Genomic DNA, 18,027 nt, shown 5'->3' with positions numbered 1-18,027 from the left:
CTTGGTATTGTTGTCTTTTCATCCCAGGAATAAACTTGTCTTGCCATCAGTGCCAATTTCTTCAAGTGCCCTGCATTTGATTATGCACCGAAGGAGTCATAATTGCACTACTATTTTTAATTAATAGAGTAAATTTAATGGGGGAGAAACAATGATGTATTGGTGGGTGCCAATCATCAGGTACAGTATGGGGAATGAGTCAGACCTTTGAATAAAGCACTGAACTATAAGAATTGAATGCATATAACCAAGAACATTCAGCTGTTATTCATCAAATATTCTCAAATAGGATGGATAGATAAAAGAACTACTATTCGTTCAGCAATAACTTTTGAATGATTTTATTGTGGAAAAAAGTGTTTTAAAAGGTATTAAACAACTGGAAAAACACTCCTTTTTAAAATCACTGAATATTGCTTTACATGGAAAAACAATGGAAAAAAAATTGTGCTACACACTGTAAGTAATTGTTGTTCTGGTCATATCTCAGATAACCCAAGTTAACTAGGATTGCTAATGGGATAAATATGGAAGAACTACATCATATGGAAGTGGACAATAAAAACATGTAGGCTATGTCTACACCCGCAGCTTCTTGCGCAAGTATGGCCATTCTTGAGCAAGAATCCGCAGAGCATCCACACTGCCCACCCGCTCTTGCACAAGGAAATTTACAGGATAGCGTGGTAGGAGAGGGCTTCTTGCGCAAGAGCTATGCTCTTTTTTAACAGGTGTAAGCCCTCTTGCACAGGAGCTCCTGCGCAAGAGGGCAGCGTGGACGATTGGCAGGGATTTCTTGCGCAAGAAAGCCCTATGGCTAAAATGGCCATCCGAGCTTTCTTGCACAAGAGAGCGTCTACACTGCCATGGACACTCTTGTGCAAAAGCACAGCTTTTCTTGCGCAAGACTTCTTGCGCAAGACTTCTTGCGCAAGACTTCTTGCACAAGACTTCTTGCACAAGACTTCTTGCACAAGAACCCTAGCTCAAGATATTCTTGCGCAAGAAACCACCAGTGTAGACATAGCCACAGTGTTTTCATTTGTGCTTAAGGGGTCTATTTCCAGAAATATTTTTATAATTTTTTTAAAAATTGTATAATATTTACTGTTTCCCCCCCGGATAATATTTTCAAGGAGCTTTTGCAACTTTGGACACAAGTGGAGAAATCAGATTATCTGCCAATGATCTCAAGAATGCCAAATAAATGCAGGGAATTTGCCTGTCTGCCTTATTTTTATTGCAATTTATATTTCATAAGCGTATTAAGACACACAAGGCAACACATTTCAAAGGGATAAGTCACCTCTCAGTCAAATACACTGGACCAAATACTTTCTTTAGTAACACCAGTTCAACTCCATTGGAGTCCCTGGAGGTTCCACAAATAAAAAGGAGGGCAAAATTCTATCCATTGACTTAACTCGGATCCCTCTTCAGTGACAAGCATGCAACCAGCGTCCAACAATACAATCAGTCCTAGTGCTGAATTATCAATGTTAAACTTGTTTGGCTGGGTTTCTGCACTTGTCCAGGAACAGGTCTGGCCAGCACACTATGATTCTTCAGTTAAAGCTTTTATTCTTTAAATTTAAAACAATGCATTTAATTTTTGAAGCATTTTCCAACGGATGCCAAATCAATAAGGCAACAAGAAATCTGAACGGGCAGAGCTAAAATAAAGCTCTGAGCCCTGGAATAGACAGTATACAGTAATATTTAGCAGGTGTTAGAAGTCAATGAGCAGGAAACTTTAATTTCAGTTTCATGTGCAAAAATATTCAGACCAAACTACAGATTACACTGTACCTTTGGCTCTGCCTCAATTTCAGCTCCATTGAGACAAACATTTGAGTTAAGCAGATACAAAATTAAACAATGGTGATCCAGCATCAGACAAGTATGCTCAAATGGGCCTATTACACATTTTGATCCAAATAATCTAATAGATCAAAGACAACAGTAGATTTATATGCTGGGAGACTCGCCGTATTTTGCTCTGATTAAACCAAGACACTGCTGCTTCTCCAGGTCTTTAGGATCCCCATTCTGACATGGTTCACTACTTTAGATATGATAAAGGTACACAAAAACAGGCCACACTAAGGTGTAGGGCCCAAGAGAAATTTGTAGGTAATGTAGAATTACAAAAATTTATTCACAGCTTACTCCAAACATCCTGTGATCTCTGAAAACTGAGGCAATAGTAAGGCAGTTTGAAGTGAGTTAATTTCACTGAAAGACAACCAGCACTGAGTACAGCATTTGGTCATTATGACAGCACATGAAGTAGAAGAAAACAGACTGCCCACAGATACAAGCACTGGTTCACTATACATTATGTTAAAGGGTTTTTCTTTTTTTGGTTGAAATTTTACCTTTGCTCTGCTAAGTAAAACTAAAAACATCACTACATAAAAGCCATGATGAGGGTTTATTGAAAACAAACCCAAAATATTAACATGCTTTCAACTGTACAGCCCAGGCCCCATCAAGGTCATGATTGTCTCAGTGTTTTAGGAAAGACCCTCTTCTCGGTCAATCATTTCTGATTTGGTGGAGAACACATCAGCAAGCATGTGCTTTGGGATTTCAGAACCTCTCACTTTTAAAGTATAGCAGGCGTTCTCTACTTTGGCCAGACTCTGCTTCAAGGTATATAATTTTTTAGACACTTCGTAGGGTCCAGTGTTGCCAATGTAGGAAAAGCCATCATAAATCTGACGCAAAAACTGGCTCAGTTCAAAAGGGGTGTCTATATCACCATTTCCAACACTGTTAATGCACATCCGCATCAGCTCTCCTGTTAAATCAGCTACACCCAACAGGTAATCAACAGGTGTCACCTTCAGGCTCCATGTGCACAGCTGCTTATCATCTGAATTAGAGGAGGGCTGAGGACAAAACAAAACATAAAGCAGAATATTGAAAAGTGAAGAAATGATGGCTTGCAACAGTTTAAAACACATGTGGGCTTAACTGGCATAACTAGAAACACCACCAACTGAAAAATATTCAGTACAATTAAACTGCATACACTTCTATATAGTAGCAGGTAAGGCTTCAAAAAGCACTTTATAAAATTCATTAATCCTTACAGCACAACTGTAAAGCAGAGAAGTATCTTCTAGACTTCACAGACAAAACAGTGGCAAATGCATTAATTTTAAACACTGAAGACAGAGAACCATGTCCTATAGCTACCATCTATAACAGTACATATAATGTTTGTCTCTGCGTATATATTTACATTTTTCTGCACAGACACAGAACACTAGGTTTAAAAAACTGACCTGCCCAGTGCTGGTGCAAAAATCAATGTAAGAGCCAGGGTGAAGAAAAATAAATCATACCATCAATCCAGTATTTCAAAATATAGTTACCATTAAAATGCAGGAATGAAGAATAAATGAATGTGTTGCTCTGGAATTTTTCCCAGATCCATCATTCTACAATCTTATTAAAAGTAACTAATACATCATGGAGTACTTAAAATATTGTTTTATCAAGAAATGATTCTGCTCCTAAATAATATAATTTCTGTATATTAATTTCCACATTCTATATCTCTAAGACATCCATGGTTATATGAAAAATTATTTTTGTTCATCTGCGCCTGCTACTTTTCTTCACATCTAGTCATAAATCCTGTATTTATGACATCACAATTTGTTGTCAAAGTGAGTATGTCACAGAGGGTTCTGCCTTCAGCAGGAGCAGTTGATTCAAAGGTCTGGTTTCCTTGCAAATATCCTTAGTCAGAGGGAATAAAAGAACTATGAAAAGTTTAATCTAGAATACAATTTGCTCTAAATAAAATTATTTCCTATAAGGTATCTGCAGCAGCAGAACTGGTGCTGTGCTCACCACCCATATAGAGCTCCCAGTCTCCCTTGTCAACAGTTCAAACAGGACAAAACACTTACTGCAGTTAGTGGTAGTAGCTGAAACCTGACCATTCTAAAATGTATTCAAATGTTAAGACATCGTGGTTTCAGATTGCTCAAAACCACAGCCCATGAATATCTGTCTTCCAGATGTTTGCTCTTCTCTAGAAACATTTGCTTAATACTGTATGTAGAATTGAATTCCAGCTGCCTGGAAATGTTATGCAGCTGCCATTCTTAAGTTTTACACTCAAAAGTTTAGCCATCTAAACATATCACTTATTACATTTACAGCATTTCTTTGAGGAAAATTAATATTTAACAATGAAGATACTTGCACTTTACACAATACACAGACTTTAGTGCTGTGTGAAAGTTGTGAACATTTTCCCAGGAAGTTTCTCTAACACTTTTGGCATTTTGGGCAGCTGAAGCATTGCTCTCATTATGAAATTTCAGCAACAATTTTGGACAGATATGTGCAAAATGAAAAATACACTTTAATCTGGAAATTAAACCAATATAGTGGCTGAGACTTTTTTTCTTTGTGGCTTTTTAAAGATGAGTTGAAAAAAGGGGGAAACACAGAAAGACAACTTGAAATTCTCTCCCCACACTTTGCAGATGGAAAACAAGGTAAGAGGATACACAGGAGCAGCCACTTACAGCCTCAGCAGGAGCCCAGCACTCATTTAGCAACAGTGATAGAAATGTAGCCGTGTTAGTCTGGGGTAGCTGAAGCAAAATTCTTTAAAGTGCTACATTGTCCTGCATTTAGCAACAGTTTCTCTTCCTGCAACTAGGGCAGGAGTCATAAACTCTTTCAAGTGGTGTTTAACCAGTTATACAATTAAAGGGGGGACGTCCACCCCAGCTGGAGCAGCCCCTACCTGCAGCCCACTCAGGCCCACCGCAGATGGGGGCTGCTCTGGATGCCGGAATTAGCCCCTATCTGCAGCGGATCCCCCGGGGCTGGAGCAATCCACTGCCCATGTCAGGCAAGAAGCTGCTCCAGACCCCACTGGTTAACCAGAACCAGTAAGCATCACCCTTTAAGGGTGATTCTTACTGGTTAACCTGTTTTCACATCCCTAATCTGCATAGTAATGATAATTTCCTTTGACCAACTAACTTTGACTGAACAGGTTTGTTCTGAGATCACTTTCTGCAGGTAATGCCAATATCGCTTAAGACTTTTTTTTTTTTTTTTTTTTTTTTTTTTTAATTTGGAGAGGAATTGCATCTATTTCATTGGTTTTCAAGTCACCAATGCTGATGACCACTGGTATGACCATCTCCATACAGTGTCATTTGAGATTTTTCTCTTGGAAAACTGAAAATGTTTCATTAGAAAAGCAAGTAAGGCGTCATTATAGATTCCACATAAAAGTAGGGATGTTAAATTTAGATTAATCAACTAATCCAATAGTCGATGGAATTTCCATTGACTACTTGATTAATTGATAAGGGTACCTCTGCCTTTAAAATACAGCAAGAGCCCCGCCGGCTCTTGCTACATTTTAAAGGCAGAAGTGCTATGGGGAGCACGGAGCTAGCGGGGACTCAAGCAGCACTCCGTTGGCCCCATTCTCCCTGCTTTTGAAATGTACAAGAGCATCCCAGGGCTCTTGCACATTTCAAAAGCAAAGCACACAGGGAGCACAGGACCAGCGGGAGACTGCTTGAGTCTTCTGCTCACCCTGTGCTCTCCGCAGTGCTTCTGCTTTTGAAATAGAGGCAGAGGGGCAGTGGGGGGGGCAACTAGTTGAGTCACTAGTCAACTATCCAATAAACATATACTTATCGGATAGTCGACTAGTCGCTTACATCCCTACATAAAAGTACTCACTGATCCACTTTACATCCAAATATGAATTTAAAAAAATGGACTGTTCATCCAGAGGCTGCATAAGAAAGATGGCCAAGCAAGAAATGGAAGATGCTTTATCAGGCACAGGAGTGGAAGGAAAGCTAGTCTGTCCTCTGGGGGAAGTTCAAGATTAATTCTAAATGACATATCAGTAGCCTTGCTAGAACACAGATCACGTATTTTAATACTAGCTGGTCAAAGTAAAAAAATTGCAAGTTGATAAAACTGTGACAGAGGGCAACATCCTTCCTTTCACCACTGTCTGCTGTTGCTTGCTATAATGAGCTCATTGTTGAGCAATGGGACTGCATCGTGGAAGTCACTGTACTCCTTACATTCATTTGCCTTTTATATTTAGGTTTTTATACTACCCTTATCGTTATGGGGTTTTATCCAAGTACCTACTGGATAAAATCATGTGGGCAATATGCATTACAAAATTTAGACAAGTGCCTGTAGAATTACCCAATAATGTGGTGGTATTTTTTCCATTGGAAAAGGCTTAGCCTGGGCTATGAATAAAAGACAGGTCTCAAAAAATACACTGGCATTGGAAAAGGTTCAGAAAAGGGCAACAAAAATGATTAGGAGTTTGGAATGGGTCCCATATGAAAAGAGATTAAAAAGACTTGGGACTTTTCAGCTTAGAAAAGAGGAGACTAAGGGGGAATATGATAGAGGTCTATAAAATAATGACTGGTGTAGAAGAGTGAATAAGGAAAAGTTATTTACTGATTCCCACAATATAAGAACTAGTGGTCACCACATGAAATTAATAGGCAGCAGGTTTAAAACAAACAAAAGGTAGTTTTTCTTCACTCAGAACACAGTCAACCTGTAGAACTCCTTGCCAGAGGATGGTGTGAAGACTAGGACTATAACAGAGTTCAAAATAGAGCTAGATAGATTCATGGAGGTTAGGTCCATCAATGGCTATTAGCAGGGCTCGACAATCTATGTAATCTACTTGCTCATGGCGAGTAGATTACATCCCGGAAGAGCCGGGTTCAGGCAATCTGCTCATGCGCAGAATGCCAGACAGCGCGGCTGGCGAGCGGGGCTCGCCGCGGCTTGGCGAGCCCTGGCTATTAGCCAGGATGGATAGGAATGATGTCCCTAGCCTCTGTCTGAAAATGGGTGACAGGCGAGGGATCATGTGATGATTACTTGTTGTGTTCCCTTCCTCTGAAGCATCTCGTATTGGCCTCTGTTGATAGACAGGATACTGGGCTAGAAGGACCTTTGATTTGACCCTATATGGCTGTTCTTACGCCACAGATATACATTATTTCTACTATCCATGAGACGCATAGTTTGGCCAAATACTCAATAACCAAACTTATTTGACTAGTTGACTGTTCTCTAACTTTAAGCCTCAATAGTCCATTATGTTGTCAGCACTACCCATGTCTAACTTACAGTAGGGTGAAGACCTCTGATGTCTGACTGCCTATAATTACAACACAAATAAACTTGTCTACCCTGTCATATTACCAAGGAAATCACAATTATGTATTTATGAAAAGATTACTTCCTATAAATAAAAATAGGAATGACCATCACAAGGTGTTAAATATATTAAAAATGCTAAGTATGAGGTGTTTAAAAATACAAATGGATAAACCTAGCTCATGTGAACAAAACAATTCTTACCGTGTTTGTTTCTTCTTTGTCTTCCATTGTAAATATTAACTGTTCGTTGATCTCCTTAACACTAATTAATGATCGTGTTTTGATGAAATATTGGAAAGACACTGCCTCTATATATTCTTGAAGCCCTGCAGAAACAGCAAACGTGAAACTAATAAAATTTCTCAACAGAGATCCATGCTTACAATTATAGAAATATTTTAGAAGAGACTATTTTCAAGATCACTTGCAAAAGAAATGTGAAAATGGTGCAGAAGATAACAGGGATATAAAGGGTTAACTGGTTACCCTTATTGGCATGCTTACTGGGGTAACAAGTTAGCTGGTGGGGGCCTGCTCTGGCCAGGCAGGCAGGAGGGCTGCTCCAGCATAGCCAGGCCCACACAACACAGGATCACATTTAACCACTTAACTTTTTAACTGGGATTTTATACCTCTAGAAGACAGAAATAGGAGCTGAACACTCACCTGTTGTCCTTTCCCTGTATACAAACCAAAACATTAAACCATGGGTGGGCAATAATTTTTGATGGGGGGCCACTCCAAGATTTTGGAAAGTGATCAAGGGCTGCACTCTTCCATGATATTAATGGAGGAAGTGCGAGGTCTGGAATGGAGGTTGGATGCAGAAGGGAGCCTGGACTAACGGACTGGGGTGCAGAAGGGAGGGTGGGGTCTGGGAGGGAGTTTGGGTGAAGGAGGCAGTTGTGACCTATGGCAGGGGATTGGGGTGCAGGAGTTTGGTTTGTGACCTAGGGGAGGGGACTGGGGTGCAGGAGTTTGGTTTGTGACTTAGGGACTGTGATCAAGGGCAGGAGACTGGGGTGCCAGATCTGGGAAGAGATGTGGGTGCAAGAGGGAAGCAGAGGGTTTGAGTATGTTGAGTGGGGGGGGGGGGGGGAAACGGCAGAGGTACCAGAGGCAGGCTCCAGCCAAGAGACTTACCAGCCAACAGCCCAACCAGGCTGTCTGCCTGCAGAGCTAAAGGCTTGCAGAGTTTAAAATGCCTGCAGAGCCTGATAGGTTAGATAGACATCTATCAAGAATGGTCTAGATGGTACTGGGTCCTGCCATGAGGGCAGTGGACTGGACTCGATGATCTCTCGAGACCCCTTCCAAATCTTGTGTTCTATGATTTCTCAGCCAGCTTGCCTGCCTGCCCATGCTGCAGGGCCATGTGCTTGTGTGGGTAACTGAGCTGGAGGGGAGCATGGTGCTTCATGTGCTGCCTGTTATTCAAACAGGCAGTTTTGACCAGTTTCTGGCCAATAACTGGCCAAAGGGATTGTACTGGAGGCAGAGGCAGCACCTGAAGCCTTCCCCCACTTCAATTCAGGATCACAGTTTTGAAAGAGAAACAACCCAGATGACGGGTGGTGTGTGGGGCTGCAGGGCAAGCAAGGGAGTCTGCCTGGGGCTCCCCACTACATCTGTGGGCCAGATCCAGTGGCTTGATGGGCCAGATCCGGCCCAAGGGCCATATATTTTGCCCAGGCCTGCATTAAACCAACAACATGACAAATATAAATTTTCAGCATTTTGGCATTTTTTATTCAGAAGGATAGATTATGCATAGAACCTCTCGTCTATCCAGAAGCTTTTGTAATCATAATACAAGTTGGACACTGCACTTTTTACTCAGGCAAAATCCCCACTATTGAGTATTTTTTATGAGTGAGCATATATTATGGCTAAAAGACTAATTTTTCAAATACATTTTCTTTCTCCTTGAGTCTGTTTGGCTGCAATTGCCTCCAACACGCACTGTGATGAAAGTGATTAGGCAACCCACAAAGCCATAGTGCATAGTGTGAGGACAAAGAGCTGCATGAAAATTGATTTTTGCTCTCCATATAAGGATAAAGAAATATGAATATGCATTATTCCATCTAGTTATTACTGGAAAGCACTGCTTTAAGCGCATGTTTTCTGGATCTTCTCTTTTCTGGGAAATCACAGATTCATAAAAATACAGGTTGGAATGGACCCCAAAAGAACGAGTCCATCCCAATGCTGAGGCATGACCAAATATACCTAAACCAAATGTAATCAACAGGCGGACTGAAGACCAAATCCAGGCCACCTGACACTTCTGAACGGACCACAAAATATTTGCTTATTATAATTGTCACTGCAGCGTGAAAAATGTTTCTCCAGTCTGGACTATACCTTGACCAAGAAATTTGGACAAAGAAATTGACTACTCCACACACAGATCCTGCCCCAAACAAATATGTACATGGGGGATGCAGAAAGAGAAAAAAAATGGGCTAATAAATACTATGTTGTTTTAGCACAAACTGTGTACCTAATTTGCAGTGAACTGTAGTAAACACAACTCACCATGTGCTAAGCAGCTATCACTTTTCTGTATACTTGATTGCTTTACAGATTCTGTATGGGAGTTTTGTCCTTAATTGTAAAGGGATGAATTGAGGAAAACATATGGGAAGTAACCTAAGCAGGGCTCAACAATTTAGGTAATCTGCTCGCCACGGGCGAATAGATTATAGCCCGGCATGGCACCACGATCAGCACATGCACAGCACGGTCTGTGCATACGCAGCATGCTGAACCGCACGGCTGGCGAGCAGGGTTTGCCGCGGCTTGGCGAGCCCTGGCCATAAGCATGCAACTGAGGCTGTTGTGGTTGGTGGAGTGGCGGCAGAGATCAATCTCACAGTAAGATAGTGGTCCTCCTTGGAGGTATGCAGAAGTCTTCCAGGGGTACACCAACTCATCTAGATATTTGCTTAGTTTTACAACAGGCTATATAAAAAGCACTAGCAAAGTCAGCACAAACTAAAATTTCATGCAATAACTTGTTTATACTGCTCTATATATTATACTGAAATATAAACACAGTATTTATATGCCAATTGATTAATGTTATAATTAAATGAGAAAATTAGAAAAGAAGCAAATTTTCAGTAACAGTGTGCTGTGACATTTGTATTTTTATGGCTGATTTTATAAGCAAGTAATTTTTAAATAAGGTGAAACATGGAGATACGTAAGACAAATCAGACCCCTGAAAAGGGTACAGTAGTTTGGAAAGGCTGAAATCCATTGCAGTATGTTAATAAAGCAGATAGGCATGGGAGAGGGAGCCTAAAACATAAAGAACTTTAACAATGCAGATGGCAAGTTTGCACTTGACAAGTTGGAAAATAAGAAGCTAAAGGAGAGAGTTAAAAAAGCAGGGTGGCAGAGTTTGTACCCACTATGGCAGGGGTTAGCAACCCCAGGCACACACGAAACAAGTGGCACACAAGCCCGTTTCCCTGGGGCTGCCCCTAGTCATGCAGTTCCCAGGAGCTAAGGGGTTAATTTCACCCCACTTCCTGGCTACAGGCTTCTTGCTTCAGGAGGGGGCGAGGCCTGCTCCACAGAGCCAGGGCTGGGTGGCTGGTCACATGTGGCATGCCAGGGCCTGGGCTGCTCCCTGGGGGGGAGGGGGAGACCCTTCCTCAGCACCCCTCTGCACCAGGTCAGGCTGGACCCAGCCCTGGACAGCTCTGGGCTCTGCCTAGCCGAGCCCAGCCCCAGAACCACAGAGTGCAGGCAAAGGGCTGGTCTGGACAGGGAAGAGACTCTGCTCCCCCACAATTCTCGCCCCAGAGCTGCTGCCCTGCTGGTGAGTGTGCTGGGGGCACAGGGATGTGAGAGCAGGAAGGGGGGGATGAGGAGGATGCAGGAGATGGATGGGAGAGGATATGGGGCAATCCAGGGGGATCAGGCTGCAGGGGAGGATGAGAGGTGCAGGGGTGCACTGAGGGGGCATGGGGTAATGCAAGGAATCAGGCTGTGGGAGCAGGAGGTGCACAAGGGGCATGGTGTGATGCAGGGGATCAGGCTGGGAGGGATCATGGGCCTGAGGGGAGTGAGGCTGAAGCAGAAGGAAAACGTGAGGAGGGAGACAATTTTACTTTGCAGAAGCTGACCTTTCCTTTACTTCCCACTTCTCTGCCTCCTTCCCCAACTAGCTATTTGGCTGCATTCTCACCCTCTCACCTTTTCTGTGTTACTCCCCTAACCCCCTCCCACCTCCAAATTCCCTCTTTTACCTCCACCCCACATCCTCTCCAGCCGTCAAACTCCCTTCTAGACCCTGCCTTCCTCACTCCATCCTGCATCTGTATCCCACTCGCTGGCAGCCCTGTCCCGCACACTGAACCCCTAATTTTTGTTCCCACCCGAGAGCCTAAGGGGTTCCATAAAATCCACTAACTCTGGAACCCCAGGAAAGTAAATCTGGCCTATGAGAAGCCCTGAAGCTCACTCTTCCCTGTCCCTTCCCCTCACCCCGTAAGGGCTGGAGTGCCGGAAGAGTGAGGAGTCTCAATTAGGGGCCACATCAGTGAGGATTTGGGGAGAAGCTTTTTTTGCTTCTCACTTGTGTGGTCCCCAACTGATTTTGACCTCTCTGACCCAAAAAAGGTTCCCCTCCCCTGCCATAAAGAAAACATTGAAACCTTTTGTATTGGACATAATATTTTACTTTGGTTTAATTTAAATTATTAAATAGATTAAGCGTTTTAACCTTCTCATGTTAGTTTATCAACTTTCATTTTAAACATTCTCCCCAGCTGCAACACTAGCAAAATGGCTTGGGTGTAATTATGTAATTAACAGTAAGTTTCCATTAGCGACTGGTAGTCTGCGGAAAGGTTTGCATTGACTCAAGTGGTCCATGGGGTGCATGGTGGAGAGAGCCCCTCTCCCTCTCCTGGGAGAGCAACATGGCCCAGGCAGGAGGGTTAAATCTTGGCATGCCACTTTGGAAAGGTTGCTGACCCCTGCCCTATGGGATGGATTGATGCTGTGGCAACTGGTTCACTGGAGTCAATTTAGTGAGTCCAGTGAAGACCCACTAAACCATCCCCTAATCATTCTCCTGTCGACTGCAGTACTCCACCAGAACGAGATGAGTAAGGGGAGTGGACAGGAGAGTTTCCTCGGTTGACCCAACATGTTATGGATCCCATAAGTAGATGTAAGGTAGGTCAATTTGAGTTATGCTACTAATATAGCTCAAATTATATAGCTTAAGTCAACTTGAAAATATAGTGTAGACCTGCCAATAGTCACAGCAACGTGCCAGGAAAATGAACTTGGCTTTAGGGATGAAAATCTTGGCCTCACTGAAGTCTACGGAGTTTTGCCATTGACTTCAGCAGGACTAGAATTTCCCTCCTGCAGATACTGTGCAGGAAAATGTAGCAAAGTTAGATGCAACCTGGATCAAATGGAAGGGCTGAGTAAAAAATAAAGCAAGGAACATGGATATGAACAACAGGAAAAACGGTGCTGTCCAAAGTGACTAGAAAGGGGGAAGAAAGAGGGGTTTGTTATTTTTTGGGGAGCAGATTACTCTATAGAAGGCCTGCCATACCATAGCCATAATAAAGGGATTACAGGTTACTTATGAAGGGTTTTTTTAGGACACCTCGGAGTCCTTTTATGCTTTTTTGAGGCTGGCAAGGTAAGGAAAAACGATTCAGTATTCAGAAACCACTCTAAAATACTATTCAGTGGTGAGGAGACATTGGAGACTGCATCTGTTCAGTGCCCTACGATTAGGGAGAAAAGCTAGAACAATTCATGGGTACTCAAAGTATAATTTAGATAAAGCATTTTGAGTGTAAAATAAAAAGGCTGCTAAAAAGAATGTGCTCAATCAGAATCCCGCAAAATGTTTATTAACCTATAAGCTGTGGAAACAGACTTCACTACCCATTTATTCAAAGCTCATCTTGTTGTACTCAGTTATGACGCAGTGACAATGTGTCATTCGAACAGCCTTTAACATTGCCAGACTCCAGCAGCATTCTCATCTGCGCAAGTTCCAGTCAAGCCTTGATGAAAAGTTGACTGCCAACAGACCATTGATTGGAGGTCCAATTCAGAAGTGGAGCCAGTTTAGAGAAATGGTGATGGAGACAGCGAAGTAAGTGCTTGGTCCCAAGAAATGCAATCATCAAGTCTGGTTTGAAGAGAACAACAGTGCTATTGAGGACCTGCTTGCCAAGAAGAACAAGGCATTTATTGAGTGGAAGAATGACCCAGGCTCCATCTCTAAGAAAGACAGGTTTAAGTTCCTCCAGGCCCAGGCTCAGTGAGAAATCTGCAAAATGCACGATCAGTGGTGGGAGAAGAAAGCTGAACAGGTGCAACACTATACTGACTTAAATTACCCAAGGGAGTTCTTCAGTTCCATCAAGTCAGTCTTTGGGCCTTCCAAGTCTGTCTCTGCCTCCTTGTTGTCTGCAGATGGAGCCACGTTGATCAGGGATAAGTCTGGCATTAATAATAGATGGAAAGAGTATTTCAGTCAGTTCCTCAATCGTCCATCATTAGTTGATCAGTCAGCATTGGAACAAATCCCTCAGAAGCCAACCCTTGAAGACCTGGGAGAACCTCCATTTATTGACAAAGTTAGAAAGACCATCAGACAGATGAGCTGCAGCAAGGCATCCGGCAAGGATGGGATTCCCGCAGAACTGTACAAGCCCTTAATGAGAAGTCACTTAAGGTTTTTCATAATGTCTTTAACCAGTATTTGGGAAGAGGAAGAAATGCCATCTGACCTCTGTGATGCCGTGATAGTTGCTCTGTACAAGAATAGGGGTGCAAGAGCCGACTGCGGGAACTACAGAGGTATCTCGCTGCTTTCCATTGCCGGGAAAATCTTCGCCCACATCATCCTGAACAGGCTGATTTTGACAGTTTCAGAAGTGAGTCTCCCCGAGTCACAATGTGGCTTCTGCCCTAACCACAGTACTGTCGATATAATGTTTGTAATGAGACAGGTGCAAGAGAAGTGCCTTGAGCAGAATATGAACCTTTACTCTGTCTTCATTGATCTGACGAAGGCATTCGACACGGTTAACAGAGATGCATTGTGGATGATCCTCAGAAAGCTGGGTTGCCCACCGAAGTTCATCTCACTCATCAAGCTGTTTCATGATGACATGACAGGAGAGGTACTCTCGGATGGTGTGCCATCTGAGAAATTTAACATCTCCAATTGCATGAAGCAGGGCTGCATACTCGCCCCAGTGCTTTTTAACCTGTTCCTCGCTCAAGTCCTCATGCATGCTGTCAGAGACCTAGATCTTGGTATTTACATAAGGTACCGTTTGGATGGTTCACTGTTTGATTTGAGATGCCTTACTGCAAAGACCAAGACACTGGAGAGGCTTATCACCGAAGTGCTGTTTGCTGATGACTGTGCCCTTATGGCACACCAAGAGAACCACCTGCAGACCATCACTGACAGGTTCTCTGAAACACCCAAACTGTTCGGTCTCACAATTAGCCTCAGGAAGATAGAAGTCCTCTTCCAGCCTGCTCCAAACAGTGCTCCTCGACAGCCATGCATTACTATCAATGGCACACAACTGAAGGTAGTGGACAGCTTTAAGTACCTGGGCAGCACAATATCAAATAATGGATCCCTTGACAAAGAGATTACAGAGAGTATCCAGAAAGCCGGTCAGGCACTTGGGAGATTGCATGTTAAGGATCTCCAGCACAAAGATATTCACCTTTCAACTAAACTCACAGTATATAATGCCATGGTCCTCACCTCTCTCCTGTATGGCTGTGAAACATGGACCCTGTTCCGTAGGCACATCAAGCGGATGGAGCAGTTCCACATGTGCTCCCTACGATCAGTCAAGTAAGTATGCTAGTAGGACCGAATTACTAACCAAGAAGTGCTTGATACAGCTAGTTCCACAAGCATCGAAGCTAAGATCCTCCAGATCCAGCTTCGATGGTCTGGCCATGTTTTCCACATGGACGAAAGCAGGATCCCGAGGCAGCTGTTCTATGGGGAACTGGTACGTGGTAGTCGCAAACAGGGACGCCCAAGGAAGAGGCATAAGGATAACCTGAAGACCAACTTGCAGTGGACAGGCCTTCAACCTCGACTATTTGATCTAGCTGCTGCAGATAGGACTAATTGGCATTCCCTTACGAGGAAAGCAGCGACAAAGTTTGAGGACGACCGCCGTCAACGCCTCGCAGCTGCACGTGAAAGACGACATAGAGCTGCATTCTCTCCTGTCCTGACAACTGGCGTTCCATGCCCTGTCTGTAACCGCATGTGTGCTTCGACCTTTGGGCTCCGGAGCCACATGTGTTTCCACAAATGAAATGCACAACATGTCTTCCTCGGCTCCCAAGAGATACCAACACACACCAAATATAAAAGCATTACACATGGGAACCTTTGCTAGGGATGTCATCATGTAGACGACTACACAAATGACCGATAACCATGGGCTTATCAGTTAGTCTTGTTGACTACATGCATTCTCCCCCGCCCCCCCCATCAAAGGCAGCAAGGGCGGGGGGAGAGGGAGTTGGTGCCAATAAGGAGCTAGCATAAAAGCCAGCTTCTTATAAGCACTGGATCCACCTGTCCCTCCTCACTCCCTGCACAGCTGCTGACAGACAGGCAGCAGCCCAGAGGGTGGGAGGGGTAGGCTGGAGCCAATATGTGCAGGGAGCCAGCTTTCTATCAGAGGAGCAATGTGGGAGGGAGGGGCAAGGAAGGCTGCCGTGAAGCACCTTCTGTCTACCACAGTCCTCAGCCTGTGGAGGCCCACCTGGGCCCTTTGGGAAAGAGTCTGCTCCATGGCAATAGACCCTGTCCATGTGGGGATCCAAGCTCCCAACGAACAGGGCTCGCTGCCTCCACGCACAGCTGCCTCTGTATCAGAGGCAATAGCACAGGGCAGCAGGCAGCCAGTCCGCGAGGAAAGCTGGTTTTTAAACTGGCTCCCTTCGTGAATGGGATGCTGCCTGCCACCCCGCACTGCTACCTCCAATACAGAGGCAGCAGCGCAGTGTAGCAAGGGGCTCCCCAGGAGCGGGGCTGGGAGCACACTGGCTGCTGGCCCCACCCCCAGGGACTATCGAACGAATGGGTAACCACTAAGATTTCATGCAGTTACACAACTAATCGACAACATGATAGCTAACGTCCCTAACCTCTGGCAGAGAATATTTCTGCTACCTTTGGACTGAAGAATAGATGGAGAATGAAGACTCAGGGGACCAACTTCTGCCAAAAGATCAAACAAGCTCCCAAATCCCCTATACATCATTCCCTTGACTATACCATCCTAGGGATGTAACTGACTAGTCGACTATCCAAATAAGCAAATGCTTATCAGACAATCAAGTAGTGACTCAACTAGTTGTCCCTCCCCCCCATTTGCTACCTCTATCAGAGAGAGGCACTGTCTTTGCAGGGAGATGGGGAGGCAGAGGCATGGCGGGGAAACAGTGCAGGTGGGGACTGAGCAGACTGCTTCAGTCCCCGCTCCCACAGGTTCCCATTGTGGGTGCTCCTGCTTTTGAAATGTACGAGAGCTCTGTGGCGCTCCTGTACATTTCAAAAACAGAAGTGCGCTAAGGAGCATGGGGTGAGCAGAGACTCAAGAATTCCCCATTCGTCCCATGCTCTCTGTGGTGCCCTCCCCTTTCTCTCTGCAGCGCTCACCCCAGCACCGTCTCCAGGGTTCCACCTGTCCCCCCACACACACTGCCTTTATCCAAGGCTACGGGGGGGGGGGGGGGAAGGCTCCTGGAGATACTCCCGCTGTGCTCTGCAAAGTGACGCTTATCTACTAATCGTATAGTCGATACAAATTGCATCTCATTTTAACTGAGATTTTAACATCCTTATACCATCCCATTCCCTAAATTCACCCTAGTCCACAGATTCTTCTTTCCTTTTTCTATTTCTATTTCTACACATCCTGTTTCTCTTTCTTTTATTTTGCAACTTTATTTCTGATCATCCCCACATCTCTCTCAACTCTCACTTCACATACTTTTTCACACTGACTTTCACACAGATGCATTAAACAAAAACATCTGGCTTGCCATTTGTTTTCCTTTGCCCCTTCTCCATGATTCCCCTCATTTCAGAAAGATTTCTGCTTACATAATGGCTTGTACATTATCATCTTTCAAATATGTCTAGTTTATCTGAGTAAAAAAACATATTTGACCATAGTATAAAGATTTGAAAAAAAAATCTCTGCCAGAAGTTCAAAGATGACATTTAAATGACCCAAGACCTTGAAATAAGGTGTTTTTATGTCCAGGTAAAAAGGATGTTTAAATATGTTATATTTTAGATTAATGGAAGGACATCCGCTACCCTCAGAAAATAATCCCCAAGGTGAAAAATTCCATCCCATTTTACTATTCCATCCAACAATACCTTTCCCTTCTGCTCTTGTTTTGGATTTATTCCAAAATAGGATTATTTATGGATTGTGCTGTAATGGAGTAGTTTATAAGGCTGCTTTGTGTAATTCATTTTGTTTTCCTTGTATCCACACGGAGAAGTCCAAATAAAGACCTCTATAATTATTTCTGGAACTTTCTACAAATAGAGATACAGTTTACCAGAACTGAGAAGTAGGTTTGGCATGTTTAATTACATTTACTTTAGTTAACAACAGTTAATTTAATCTTCCATCACCACCAGTTAATCCTACTAAAGAAATGCAACAAACAATAGAAATGAGCTATGCTATCCTTGTCATGCATTTTGAAAACTGAAAGATTGAACATTTTTTTCTAGAAGACAAA

At 43.5% G+C, this 18,027-nt stretch overlaps 1 protein-coding gene across 3 annotated transcripts in view; it reads right to left on the bottom strand.

Moving 5' to 3' along the window:
- Positions 1 to 325: 325 nt before the first annotated feature.
- TSNAX (translin associated factor X) overlaps positions 326 to 18,027 on the bottom strand; it is a 42,119-nt gene continuing 24,417 nt past the window's right edge. For all 3 annotated transcript variants that reach the window (XM_075924738.2, XM_075924736.2, XM_075924737.2), the window contains 2 exons: positions 7,411 to 7,535; positions 326 to 2,894 (listed from right to left, as the gene is read on the bottom strand). In XM_075924738.2, the coding sequence (XP_075780853.1) occupies positions 2,517 to 2,894; positions 7,411 to 7,535 (503 nt within the window). In that variant the 3' untranslated portion in view covers positions 326 to 2,516. The remainder of the gene's footprint in view (positions 2,895 to 7,410; positions 7,536 to 18,027) is intronic.

Source organism: Pelodiscus sinensis, chromosome 3 (genome assembly GCF_052426305.1).
Source record: "Pelodiscus sinensis isolate ZL-2025 chromosome 3, ASM5242630v1, whole genome shotgun sequence".
NCBI lineage: Eukaryota > Metazoa > Chordata > Testudines > Trionychidae > Pelodiscus > Pelodiscus sinensis.
Note: the sequence above shows the minus strand (reverse complement) of the source record. Positions and strands in the feature narration are given on the sequence as shown.